General features: G+C 39.6%; 1 protein-coding gene across 2 annotated transcripts in view; it reads left to right on the forward strand.

Annotated features, from left to right (window-relative positions):
• Positions 1–13,133, forward strand: part of GPATCH2L (G-patch domain containing 2 like) — a 56,129-nt gene that overhangs the window by 10,901 nt on the left and 32,095 nt on the right. For both annotated transcript variants that reach the window (XM_025392472.1, XM_025392473.1), the window contains exons 3-5: positions 4,508–4,572; positions 9,692–9,868; positions 11,379–11,458. In XM_025392472.1, coding sequence (XP_025248257.1) covers positions 4,508–4,572; positions 9,692–9,868; positions 11,379–11,458 — 322 coding nt within the window. The remainder of the gene's footprint in view (positions 1–4,507; positions 4,573–9,691; positions 9,869–11,378; positions 11,459–13,133) is intronic.

A 13,133-nucleotide genomic window follows, 5' to 3' on the forward strand; every position in this document is an offset into this window, starting at 1 on the left:
TCTTCTCACGCAGTTATAGTCTAACTGTTAGCAGGGACCTCAGTTCTGTCAAGGCTCTACTAGGGCCGAAGGATTTGCTTCCAAGCTCACTCACATGGCTGTTGGCAGAGCTCATTTCCTCATAAAGCTGTTGGACTTAGAGTCTCGGTCCCTTTTCACGTGGGCCCCTCCGCATGCCCATCAGCGTCCTCAGGACATGATAGTTGGCTTCCCCTTGAGTAAGTGATCCGAGAGGGATGAGGAGAGTCAGAAAGAGAGCCCACGATGAAAGCCACAGTCTTGTATAACCTAATCTCAGAAGTGGCAACCTATTGCTTCTGTTGTGTGTGATCAGTTATACAGACCAGACCTGGTGCAGTGTGAGAAGTAATACACCGGGGTGTGCATTAATAGGAGGTTGGGTAATTGGGAGTCATCTTGGGAGTCTGGTTACCACAGATGACTACTGGCCTGAAACATTTTTTTCCTAGCCTTGTGTGATGCTAAAGTCAGGAATAGTATTCTCAGACTCTGCTATTTCCCCTGAACTCATTAAGAGTATGTTTTTACTTTGATTTCAAAGGAAGAGCATTCAGGAACCATAAAGGCAAGTGAGGTATGGGTCCCTGAGAATATGTTTTGGTGTATTTTATGTCAGCATGTCGAAAATGAGTGTTAATTGAATTCAAGATACAGCATTAAGAAGGAAAGCTTCTTTCCAAAGTGAGTTTATAATTAGTTTTCTTAGGGTTCAGCATATATGATGTATTATTTGCTGATAAGGGATAGTAGTCAAGGCATAGCTGCAGTTTCAGCTGTGCCTGAAAGTTTTAAGTAGCTAAAAGCAAACGAATACTTCTTCCTTAGCTCAGTTAATCTGTTTGCATCTTCAGGAGAATGAAAAGTCCTGGAATTCAGAGGTATCTTCTGAATAGGGAAACATTTGATTGACTTTAGTAAATGAGATGAGTATCTGTGCTTTCTGTGTTGTAGTGGCCATTCAGTGAACACATGGGCTTTAGACATGCACTGCCCTGGCTCTGATGCTTACTTGCTGTGCGATCTTGGATAACTTGTATACTTTCTCTAAGCCCCTTTCCATATGTAACATGAGGTTGATGTATTTACCTTGTAGAGTTTGGGGGTAGAAGAATAATAATTAGTATAAAGTGCTTAGTATATTACCTGGCCTGCAGTCGAACTCAGTGAATGATATTTTTGGTATCGTTAATAGTAGCCTTCTATATTAATAATTTTCTGAATAAACTCAGTTCAAGTACCAAACCCCTTCCTGAGGCACTTGTAGATCTTGGCTGAGAGTAGTGCCTCCTCTCTTTTGGGTGCAACCCAGTGCAGGAAAAATAATAGATTTCATAGGCCATATTTGTTTTTCCATTTAAAATGAAAATAGGTTTGCATCTTATAAAATTTAGAGTACTGTTCTAATGAGAAGATTGTCAGTGAGGAAATTACTACTATTAACCTCTAAAATAATACTTAGACACAGACTTGGTGCCCTAGAAGTAGCTTTCTAATCTTTCATCCTTTGCATTTGTGTATTGCTTTAGAGTTCACAAAGCAGGGTCACATACCTCATACTGTCACATCCTTAATAATCCATCCACATTTTACATGTAGGGAAATAGGACTAAAGAGTTGAAGTGACATGCCACAAGGCTGTATAAGGGCAGGCAACAGAGGTGTCTAGAACAAGTTCATTCCATTTATGTAACATTTACTGAATGTCTGATATGTGCCAGGCGCTATGCTAGGCATTGGGGACATTGAGATGAGCAAGATATTTTTTTTCCCTGGATCCATGGATCATTCTCTTCTATGGTTACAGGATCTTCTTTCTGCCCCGGTTAGGCAAGGAAGGGTGAACTGTATGACTCGTGAGTAATTTCAGTTCTACCAGTTTGTCTGAAGGTCCGGCTGCCTTCTGATTGTTTCTGGATCTGGAGGCTTCAGATCATTTGAGGCCCTGGCCCAGCCATGGCAAGGAAGTGGTATTGTTGCTTCTATGGGATGTTGACTGCTGCATCCAGCTAACGTGCACAGGCTCCTCTCTTCTCAAGTAGTTTCCCTAAACGGGACGGTCTACCTCTTCCAGCCCTCTGCTTTGTTCATCATCGTGGATCAGGGTTCGCAATTTAGGCACTACTGGCATTTTGGGCCAGATAATTCTCTGTTGTGGGGCTGTGCTGTGCATTGCAGGATGTTGAGCAGCATCCCTGGCCTCCGCCCACTAAATGTCAGTAGTTCAGCAACTCCTCCTTCTCTGCTTCAAGTCATGAGTATCAAAAATGTTTTTGGATATTGCCAAATTGGGAGAGGGGCTGCAAAATTGTCTCTAGTTGAGAACCATAGTTCTTGATGTTTCTGGTACTGATTGGGTTTTTACTTTATTGACTCTGCTTTTACCAATAAGTATGAGTTTCAAATTATAGAACATAATACAACCAAAACACTGATCTATAGATAGAATGTAAAAATATAAAAAATATAGAATAAAAAGCTATTGATCTACAGTTTTAAAACTAAGAATTTTTGCTAGTTTGAAAACCATACCCTTTAATTGCACCTTGAAAGGCAAACAGTTCATCTTCAGAACTTGAAAAGAAAAGCAGTTAAGATGAAAGCATTTTCAAGTCCAAACACAGTACCAAGTTTACAGTGTTAACAGTGGACAAGAGGGCTCCATAGTGTTTTATTAGGCTCGATTCCTATGAAAATACACTTGTCAGAAAGTAGATGCCATGCCCAATCATCTGGCTTACCTAGGGTGCCTCTGTTTTCAAAGACTCTCTGGTGGGAAGGTTAGATAGAGAGATGTGTGAAAAAACAAGGAAAGCAAAATGTTACTTGCAGAATCTAAGTGATGAAAAATTTCCTAGTAAAACGTTGAGAGCAAAAACCTTTGGAGCTGCACGTTAAGATGACTTTCTTTACACTAACTCTGTTATTTCACTTGGATGTGGTTCAGTTGCTTTTCTAGCAATGTTATAATAATTAGGTAATATAGTTGGAGGCCCAGCTTATATTAAGTACATAAGAAAATGAAATGAAAGAATCTATAAAGAAATAGAGTTTGGGCCGGGTGCGGTGGCTCAGCACTTTGGGAGGCCGTGGCGGGCGGATCACGAGGTCAGGAGTTCGAGACCAGCCTGACCAACATGGTGAAACCCCGTTTCTACTAAAAACACAAAAATTAGCTGGGTGTGGTTGTGTGCTCCTGTAATCCCAGCTACTTGGGAGGCTGAGGCAGGAGAATTGCTTGAACCTGCGTGGTGGAGGTTGCAGTGAGCCGAGATCATACCGCTGCACTCCAGCCTGGGCAACAAGAGTGAAACTTCATCTCCAAAAAAAAAAAAAAAGAAGAAATAGGGTTTGTTCCACTATGGCACACGTATACCTATGTAACAAACCTGCACATTCTGCACATGTATCCCAGAACTTTAAAAAAAAAATAGGGTTTGTTTGTTGACTATTTCTGTGACAGATCTTTTGCGTCTGATATTCAGGGACAAGCTTGAGTAAGGAAAGCATTGCTCCTTAATTTAATTGGCATTTTAAAGATTTAGTGTTGGAAGGATGTTCAGAAATGTTGCAAAATACAAAATGTTTTCAGATTTTTGATCCAGGAATATAGATTGGGATTTTGCCAAGCCTATGTTTTCTATAGTGTGGTGAAAATGCTTCTTCCTTGCTTTGGTTTCTTGCATCTTCTAGAGTAGGTGAAAAAAATTTTTTGACTATCTTGGAAGGAAATACTCCCAATCAAGGAAATAGCTAATACTGTAGAGGATTGAGAAGTTTTTCTTGAACCAGAGAAATCAAATTTAGAAGCGCACCATCAGAAGAAACAGAATCAACTGTGAGCAGTAGCTCAGAAAATGAAACAGATTGGGCAGAATTTCATGGGACAAAAGCTATATTTCAGTGAGTTCAAATGAAGTTTGTTTTTATATTTTTGTTTTTAACTTTAGTTCCTTTTTTCAGAATGAGTTTTGTGTATCTGCTCAATATGAAGGAGGACAGTAAATTCAGAAAACAAGTTTTGCCATATTTTTTTTCTTGTTCATGGATTTTTGTTTACTTCTTTGTAAATGGGGGAAAACTTTAAAGATGCTAGACGTCTTAAAATTACATAGCTTCATTGCAGACTGATAGTTGGCAATATTTAAGAATAAAATTGTTTGGTAAATTTGTAAATTTGTGTTGTTGAATATATCAAACTAGGTTGAGATTATGTCTTTGAGCTTTAATAGCTTTCTAGTCCTTAACTAACAAAGTGACTTTAGATTTTTTTTAGTACTTTAAAATATAAGTGAAAATTTTAGAGTTCTCCTCTTATATTTCCTTTGTTTGGGGAGGAAAATAAAATTTTGTACCTTCCCAATGAAATTTACGTATCTGATTGGCTAATAGGTTGGAGTGAAATCAGGGAAGCTTGAAAACCGTAATAAGCGTACAGTGCTTATTGACTGGAGCTGATGAGTTCTCTTGTGTTTTACTCTTTTTACAGTGAAACCAGCAGTGTGTGTAGCAGCAGTGACACTGGGCTCTTTACCAATGATGAAGGGCGACAAGGTAATGTTGATCCCAGCTTTGGGACATTGGTTCCGTGTTTATGGAAATGTTTGAATAATCATGGAGAACATGGTGACTGTCTATGGCAGTGGTTCTCAAACTTTAAGGCATATGAGAGCCACCTAGGGAACTGTTAAAACCGCACAGTCCTGAGCTCCTAGAAATAAATAGGTCTAGAGTTGGCCCCTGGAATCTGCATTTTTCACAAGCACCTGAACTGATTCTTATGCCGGTAGATGTTGGGAATCGTTGGTCTAGGTGGTCAGTGTGTCGAGCCTGGGACATTGGGAAGTTTCTTTTTATTAGAATCAAGAAATAGCTTCATGTGTTACTGTCTTTTTTTAGGTGTTAAGACATTATTTTCATATAGAGAAAATCTTGTCACTTTTATAGCCTTATTTATAATGATTATAGTGTTCTAGGTGAATATATTGTATAAAACATCATCTTCCTCAAAGTAAAACTCCTGGAGTATAGAGTCCTGTGAATAAGGCTGGTGTATGTTAATTACCAGTTCTTTATTTTTACTACCTAAACACTAATTTAAAACTTTGCCTGTATATCAGGGTATTTTAGAAAATGTTTGTCCTCTAGACTTGTGTGGGGCCACATGCCAATAAAAATTTTATGTAGCCTTTTTGGACTGTGGTTTTCTTAATCTAAATAGGGGACTTAGGGATTTCTAAAGTCCCTTCTAGCTCCAAAGTCCAATAATTTTTCTCCATGGGTTAAGCAATTAAAGGACTGACGTAGTGGCTACATGTCTAGGTTGATCCAGGTAGCTTCCCCAGTAACTGAAGGGATACTGGGGCTGTGAGACTTAGCATCCAAGTCCTGATTTTTGGAGAAGGACTGTGGGGACAGCATCTTGTTCATGCCTCAAAGTTGTAGGCATAGAGGCAGTTTATCCTCCTGGAGTTGTTGAGCTTCCTACTGTAATGGAGGTTGTTGTGAGTACATTTCTGTCTTTTAGATTCTGAGGGAATTAGGTGTCATTAGAGATTATGTGTGTGTGTGTACAGGTAGGCTCTTTTGATTTTATTATCTCATACCAGGAAAGTCTGATGTCTTTCCATGAATGAGTTATATATACTATTCAGAGTTACCAATATTTGCTCTTTTTCTTTGCTTTTCTATAGTTCTAGGAACATCAAAATGCACCTCTTAAAGGTTATGATGCCTAATTATAGAGATGGAAGAAAGTGTGGACCTGTTACAGCAGATTAAGTTTTTGGGCCTTTGGAAAGCCTTTTCACTGATAAGGATTCCTTAGTGTATCATGAGAGATTATAGAATATTCTGTAGACCCAACTTTCCTCTCTTTCTCTGCTTCAGCTTCACACATTCTGGTGACATTGATGCTTAGCGTTCTCAGTGTAAAGCTATGGAATTTCTTGCCTCTGTGCCTTTGTTTATTCTGGTCTTTCTGCCTGAAATCTCATCCTCATCTTCCTTGAATGACTGGTCGTCTACCAAGACACAGTTTTCCTTTTGCCCCTGCAAGGGCATATTTATGAACTATATCAGTGGGTCTTCTTGGTTTCAATTTCTTATTGGAGTTGGCCTATAGGAGGCATCAACAGAAGACCGAAGGGAGGGAGGTGAATGATATTGGATATATTAGTTAAGTATTTATTGTGGTAATGCTGCTTAACAGCCCCCAAATTTTAGTGGCTTATCACAGTTTACCACACTCATTTTTTGCTATGGGGTTGTGGGTTGCCTATGGTTCCACTGATCTTGTCTAGGCTCCACTGGTCTCCAGGCTTCAAGTTAGGTTTACATCTGCTCAGTGTCTTGTATTTTGGGACCTAGGGTGGAGGAGCAATGGTGATAGGCAGCATGGACTTCCTGTGGCAGAGGATGTAAATGCCAGGTGACCAGGCTAGACCACGTGTACATATTTAAAACCTTTGCTTGAATCATGTCTGTTAATTTTCTACTATGTAAAGCAAGTCATATGACCAAGCCCAGTGTCAGTAGGATGAGGAAGTGTGCTCTTCCTAAAAGGGAAGGTACTGTGGAATCCAATGACAAAGAGCAAAAGGCATGGATGAATGATTCTATTATAGAGAGGACTTGGAAACGCTAATGCAGTCTACCACATTAGATTATTGCTTTCCCTGATACCCTTTCTGTTGGATTGCTGGTTGGCAGTGGTTATGTTCCTCTGCTGAGGGCCACCACTCTTGTTTGGCAGCCTTCTTTTATAACTGCAGTTCTTTGGACTCTGATAACCATTCTTTCCCTTGCCACTCCAGGTCTAGGAATGGTAAGGGCCTCCTGCTGTGCTGGCTCTACCTGATGTGCTTCACCATCCCTTGTGGGGTTCCTTGTTAGTACTGTCTACACCTTTGTGAATAGTCACTTCATTACATCTCTGCAATGACCCCATTTAAATGTGCCATGTGTTTGCTGAGGGGGTTCTGGCCAATAGCCCTTTCTCCTTTGTTCTCTGTGGCTCCTTGTATTATACTTACTGTTTCTTTTAGTACTCACTAGATTATGTTATTGTTTGTAGGTAGACGTCTTTTCCCTTGAAGCTTTTCAAGGCAGGAGTTACTATGTGCAACTGCAGTACCTAGCATGTTCCTGGCATATAGTAAATGCTTAATAAATAATTATTGATAATCCAATTAAAGGGAAAACTCTCCTTTTTTTCCCCCAAACAAAATCATACATAGATTCTCAGACTGTAAAACAACTAAGCCTATTTGGTTTAAAGCAAAATTCTAGAGGAGCCAGAGGTCAGGAACCTGATCCATCCAGCTTCTTGCTTATTCCCTGGCAGTACTCTTTTAAGGAGCTCCTCTGTCAGGCATCTTAGTGAACCCTGATTGAAGACTACTGGTCTACATGATCTCACAATGTTCCTTCTAGTTCAGAGAGTCCCTTTTTGTGTTATTAAAAATCTTGAATGAATGCTTGAGAACCAAACAAAATCCATTATAGTTTGCCATTTGTCATCAGAAAACATGGCCTAATTAAGTATACTATTTCAATAAATGTCCTGAGGAATGCTTATGAATAAGAAAAGAATTAATATATTGAAGTACAGAGAAACTAATTATTATGCACTAATGCCTGTCTTCAGTTCATCTATGTATCTGATTTCGTGAGATGCTTTTAGAGTAGTGATTCTCAAAACGTGGTCCCCAGGCCAGCTTAGCATCATGAAGGAACTTGTTAGAAATACACAATTTTGGTCTTGCCTAGGCTATAATCAGAAACTCTGGAGTTAGGTCTCAGCGGTCCATGTTTTAACAAGCCCTTCTGGTGCTTCTGATGCATGCTCAAAGTTGAGAACTACTGTATCAGAGAGACAGCTGTTTGTGGTGTGTTTTCATAAGGGAACACTTTGAGTAACTTTCTTAGTTGTAATATCTGCTGCTTTTTACCAGAATGCAGTTTTCATTGCCCATTTTGGAGATCTCCACAGTGATTTAAGAGTTACTATCCTGGGTGTTAATGACCCATGAATCTCATACTTCATGGGATTGACATGTTCTGAGCAACTTCTCTGGAATCCAGTGTACATTAGAGAATGACTACATTGTGAACTCTTTTAGATATTCCTGTAATAGTTTCCTTCAACTTTGCTATTTTGAAAGGAGTATAGTGTGGCAGACATAAAGTTATCTATTCTTTGTTGGCAGGAATAAACTCTAGTGGAAACTGAGATACTATCATTGCAGCCAGTAGAGAGAAGTTTGTACCAACAGTCTGGATATATGGATCTGGTTGTGACTTTGCTGTTAATTAACAATATGGTCTTGGGAAAATGGTATAACTTATTGAAAAGTCTTAGGGAATTATGTTATTTGTTGCTGTGGTTTTTTTTTTTTTCCCCCAGTAGCTTAGATTGCTAGTGTCAAGATGATTTCTGTCCCATTAATGAGATACCAAGGATAAAATGAAGTATAGACGTATATTCTTCATTCACCTTTTATGAGAGAGGCAAATATAGCAAGAAATCCCTCAGGAATAGCTAGCTTTGAATTGAGAAACATTTATGGGCTTTGAACCCCCAAGTTTATACCACTGAGAATGGTATAGGGGAGGCAGTTTGTTTTTGTAATAAAGATCTCAGGCTTTTGAGTTAGTCAGGCTTTGGGTTCAGATCCTGGCTTCGTTGTTTACTAAATTGACCTTGACTTCTCTAGGCATTAGTTGCCTTGTTTGTAAGTTGGAGTTAGTGTAGGGCTTGAAAGAGATGGCATATTTACAGATTTTTAGCATGGATCCTGGTAGGTTGTAAGGGCCTAGTAAGTGGTAGCTTTATTTATTTATTTTTAACTGTTAAAGCAGTCCTGTTTAACACAGTATGACATTTATGTGAAATCAGGTTGACGTTTCAGTTTTCATTGCAATATGAATCGAGAAGAACCAGAACAATTTCTTTTTTGTGTGCCTTGATTTATTTAAAAGTATAATCAGCTTGTAATTCCAGCACTTTGGGAGGCTGAGGTGGGAGGATTGCTTGAGCCCAGGAGTTCAAGACCAGCCTGGGCAACATAAGGAGACCCAGTTTCTACAAAGAATTTAAAAAAAAAAAAAAAAAAAAAGGCTGGGTGCGGTGGCTCATGCCTGTAATCCCAGCACTTTGGGAAGCTGAGGCAGGCGGATCAGTTGAGGTCAGGAGTCCAAGACCAGCCTGGCCAACATGGCAAAAACCCCATCTCTACTAAAAAATAAAAAAATTAGCCGGGCGTGGTGGCGGCGCCTGTAATGCCAGCTACTCAGGAGGCTGAGTCAGGGAGAATTGCTTGAACTTGGGAGGGGAGGCAGAGCTGAGGGGAGCAGTGAGCTGAGATCATGCCACTGCACTCCAGCCTAGGCAACAGAGCAAGAATTCATCTTAAAAAAAAAAAATAATAATAATAACCAGGCATAGTGGCATGAGCCTGTGGTTCCAGCCACTTGGGAGGCTGAGGTGGTAGGATTGCCTGAACATGTGATTATGCCACTGCATTCCAGCCTGGGTGACAGAGCAAGACTCTGTCTCAAAAAGGAAAAAAAAGGATGATCAAAACTATAGCTCTAAGAAATCATCCCTCTCATTTGTTTTTCTCAGACCTAGTTTAAAATTCTAGCTTATGATATGATCTCTTTACTTTAGGTGACGATGAGCAGAGTGATTGGTTCTATGAAGGAGAATGTGTCCCAGGATTCACTGTTGCTAATCTTCTGCCCAAGTGGGCTCCTGATCATTGTTCTGAAGTAGAAAGAATGGATTCTGGATTGGATAAATTTTCAGATTCCACATTCCTTTTACCTTCTCGGCCAGCTCAAAGAGGTGAGTTCTGAGGAGACCAAGAACTTAATGCTTTTATGGTTCTCCTTGGGCAGGGCAATCATCTCCTAGCAAGCATACTCATGTCTTCAATCACACATTAACTATCTGAATTTTGGAGCTAGCTCAGGGATTTTCTAGAGGATTCAAAGTAAGTCTCAAAGCTTAAGGTTCTTTCCATTCCTTCCTAAACTAATCCATGGAAACTCTTGGGACATATATATTAGCAGGGTATTCCTTCAGCTTGCCATTGCCGTTTGTGCCAGATTTAGTGACAGCTGCTTATCCTGATGTGAAACTGATAGGTTATTGAGTATCGGGTTTTGGAAGAGAACAGATTTCAATAAGAACATTCATCTACACATTCTTATTTTCAGTAAGAGTATTCACATATAATGGTGTTTTAAAAATGGATGCTTTTAAAATAATTTAAGTAGTTCTATTTTAATGACCCTATTATTGGGGACTTTAACACAAATATGTTTCCTTTTCCCTTTGCTTTTTCTTCAATTATGATGTAGCAAAGTGGGTGGAAAGAACCTAGGACAGAGAGATGGAAATGTGGTGTTAATACTCTGGTACTGTCTACCAAGCTCTGTGATAGTCGCTTCATTTTCTTGGGATGACAAGGTCATCACTTAAGATATGTGACATTGGACAAAACCATTTATTTTAGTGCTATAAATTTATGATTCTAGGGTTCCCAGTAACCCATAATCAACCAGTTAATCAGTTGTCAAGAATTTGTTGAACATCGGTTGGTGATCAGAATCACACTACGAGATGTAAACTCGTATTATGTAGGATTTTGTCATGGTGAATTTTTTTTGTCATGGTGAACCAGCGGTTGGTTCTTGGTAAGGACTGGCTGAGGCACACATTGCTTTATTGAACATTTTGATGAACATTTCTAGAAGTTTCTAATGGACCATTTAAAATATATACAGATAAGCAAGAATAGTAAGAAGAAACTTAAAATGGCCTATAATCTCATATCCAGAGACAATCTCATTAATAACATTTTGGTGTGGTTTCCTCTAGTTCTTTCCTTGTGTAGAACACATGCAGCAGTGAGAAAAATTGGGTTATCTGATGCGTGCTATTTTCCCCATTATGTCATGAATTAGAATGTTTTTGACATAGAAACTAACATTTAATTTTAAGTTAAAAATTGTTAATAGTACCTTATGTTTGTGTAGTGTTTTCAGTTTATAAAGTCCCTTCTATTTGCTATTTCATTGGGTCTTCAAAACAGCCCAGTAAGGTAGGACTGAGTGATTATCCCTCTTTTATAGATGGAGGATGCCTAGGTCAAAGGTAAATGGCATGCCTGTGATCATACTGCTAGTGACAAAGACCTGGGAATAATAAATCCTCGGCAGATAACTCTGTGATACTAGTTTAAAGGTCAATCTAGTAAGATCCTGGGGGTAAAGCCTTCACTGTTCTAGAAACATAGGATTGCATTTGGATTTTCTGCATTCGGTATCTGAGGCCTTCCTTCTTTTTTTAGGGTATCATGCTCGCTTGAATCGTCTGCCTGGAGCTGCAGCTCGGTGCCTCAGAAAGGGGCGAAGAAGGCTGGTTGGGAAGGTGATACCTCTCACAGTTTGCTGGGCTCAGTGGGGAGATAATATTCCCTATGGGAGTCGTGTACCCTGTTAACAATCAGAGGTGCTACAGAACTCCCTGAAGTTAATGGAGCCAACTGGAATGTGTTGGGAGTTTACAAGAGTGAACATTATGTAGAATGTGAATGGATATACAAATAAAAGATGAAACGTAATTCATACAGAAGTTCTGATAAAGCAAACACTGTCATTACAGTGTCTGTTGCCTATAAACCTACAAGCCTGAGCTGTGCCTTCTGTAACTTTTGATTAATGTCATGTTATTATTGTGTAGGTTAAAATATTCTTGGCTTCTTTATGACTCCTCTTGAATTCATGAATGCATCTTTGTTCTTTCCTAACTTTGGTCTTTCATCCTAGAATTCATAAAAAAGAAAAAAAAAAACTGTTATTGAGTTTCAAGAGCCTCTCAGCCATGAGGGAGAACTATCTGCTGTTTATTCAGTTCTGCCTTTGCCAGGGTTGATGCCAGGGACTCAACTCATTTAATCCTTCCAGCAACCTTGTAGAAAAAGGGCAAGCCCCTTCAGCAGATGAGGAAAACTTAGGTTTGAAGAAGTTAAGGAATGTCTGATGTTACCCAGATAGGAATGGTGGAATAGAGATTTGAACCCAGGTCTACTTTTGTCTTTTTACATTTTTATTGAATTTTATTTTTTACTCTACTTTGAGATTGAGAAATAAATTAAGACAGGGGCTCATCCTCATTCAGAGAAGATGGTAGTGGGCAAAGAATAAGGAAAGGAGCGGCATTGAAGCATTAATTTGTTTGTTCTTGGTAAGAACAAACTTGGTAAGTTACAAGTTGTAACTTGGTAAGCATTTAGAATGCTTGTTAGGTGGCACAATGTGTGCCACAGTCTCGCTTCCCTTAAGGGGATACTGTTTTATAGCCTGACTAGGGAACAGTTTTCTGAAGTTTTAGGCATGCAAAAAAAATGAGGCTGTTTATTTCCAGACGAGCCCAGGATACTTATTTCTTTTTATCTTTCAATTTGAGTTCAAATCTTTTTTCTTTTCTTGAGACGAAATCTCGCTCTGTGACCTAGGCTGGAATGCAGTGGTGTTATCTCGGCTCACTGTAACTTCCCACCTCCCAGGTTCAAGCGATTCTCCTGCCTCAGCCTCCCCAGTAGCTGGGATTACAGGCACCCACCACCTTGCCTGGCTAATTTTTTTGTAATTTTAGTACAGACAGCATTTTACCATGTTGGCCAGGCTGGTCTCGAACCCCTGACCTCAGGTGATCCACCTGCCTCGGCCTCCCAAAGTGCTGGGATTACAGGCATGAGCCACCGTGCCCGGCCTCAAGTTCAAATCTTGAATTAGAAGACATTTGATTACTGGAAGACTGATACCTTTCGAATTACTCATTTTACAGGCAAAGCGCTGCTTTTGCTGCTCCAGGAGCTTACTGTTAACAGGGATAGCTAGCAGAATAGCAGCACATGGGGTGGAGGAAGGAGAGGATTTTACTTTTATTGTTTAGGCTTGACAGATAATGTTCCCCCTGCCACCTATGTTACTTTCTTTCAGCTCTTATAAAATGAGAGCCATCCACGTCCATGGAGGCAAGTCACTTTGTCTTGAAGGTTTCCCTTTAGTTTGCCTGGAAGGGAATGAGAGCCTATTGGATG

The sequence above is a fragment of the Theropithecus gelada genome, chromosome 7b (assembly GCF_003255815.1).
Source record: "Theropithecus gelada isolate Dixy chromosome 7b, Tgel_1.0, whole genome shotgun sequence".
NCBI lineage: Eukaryota > Metazoa > Chordata > Mammalia > Primates > Cercopithecidae > Theropithecus > Theropithecus gelada.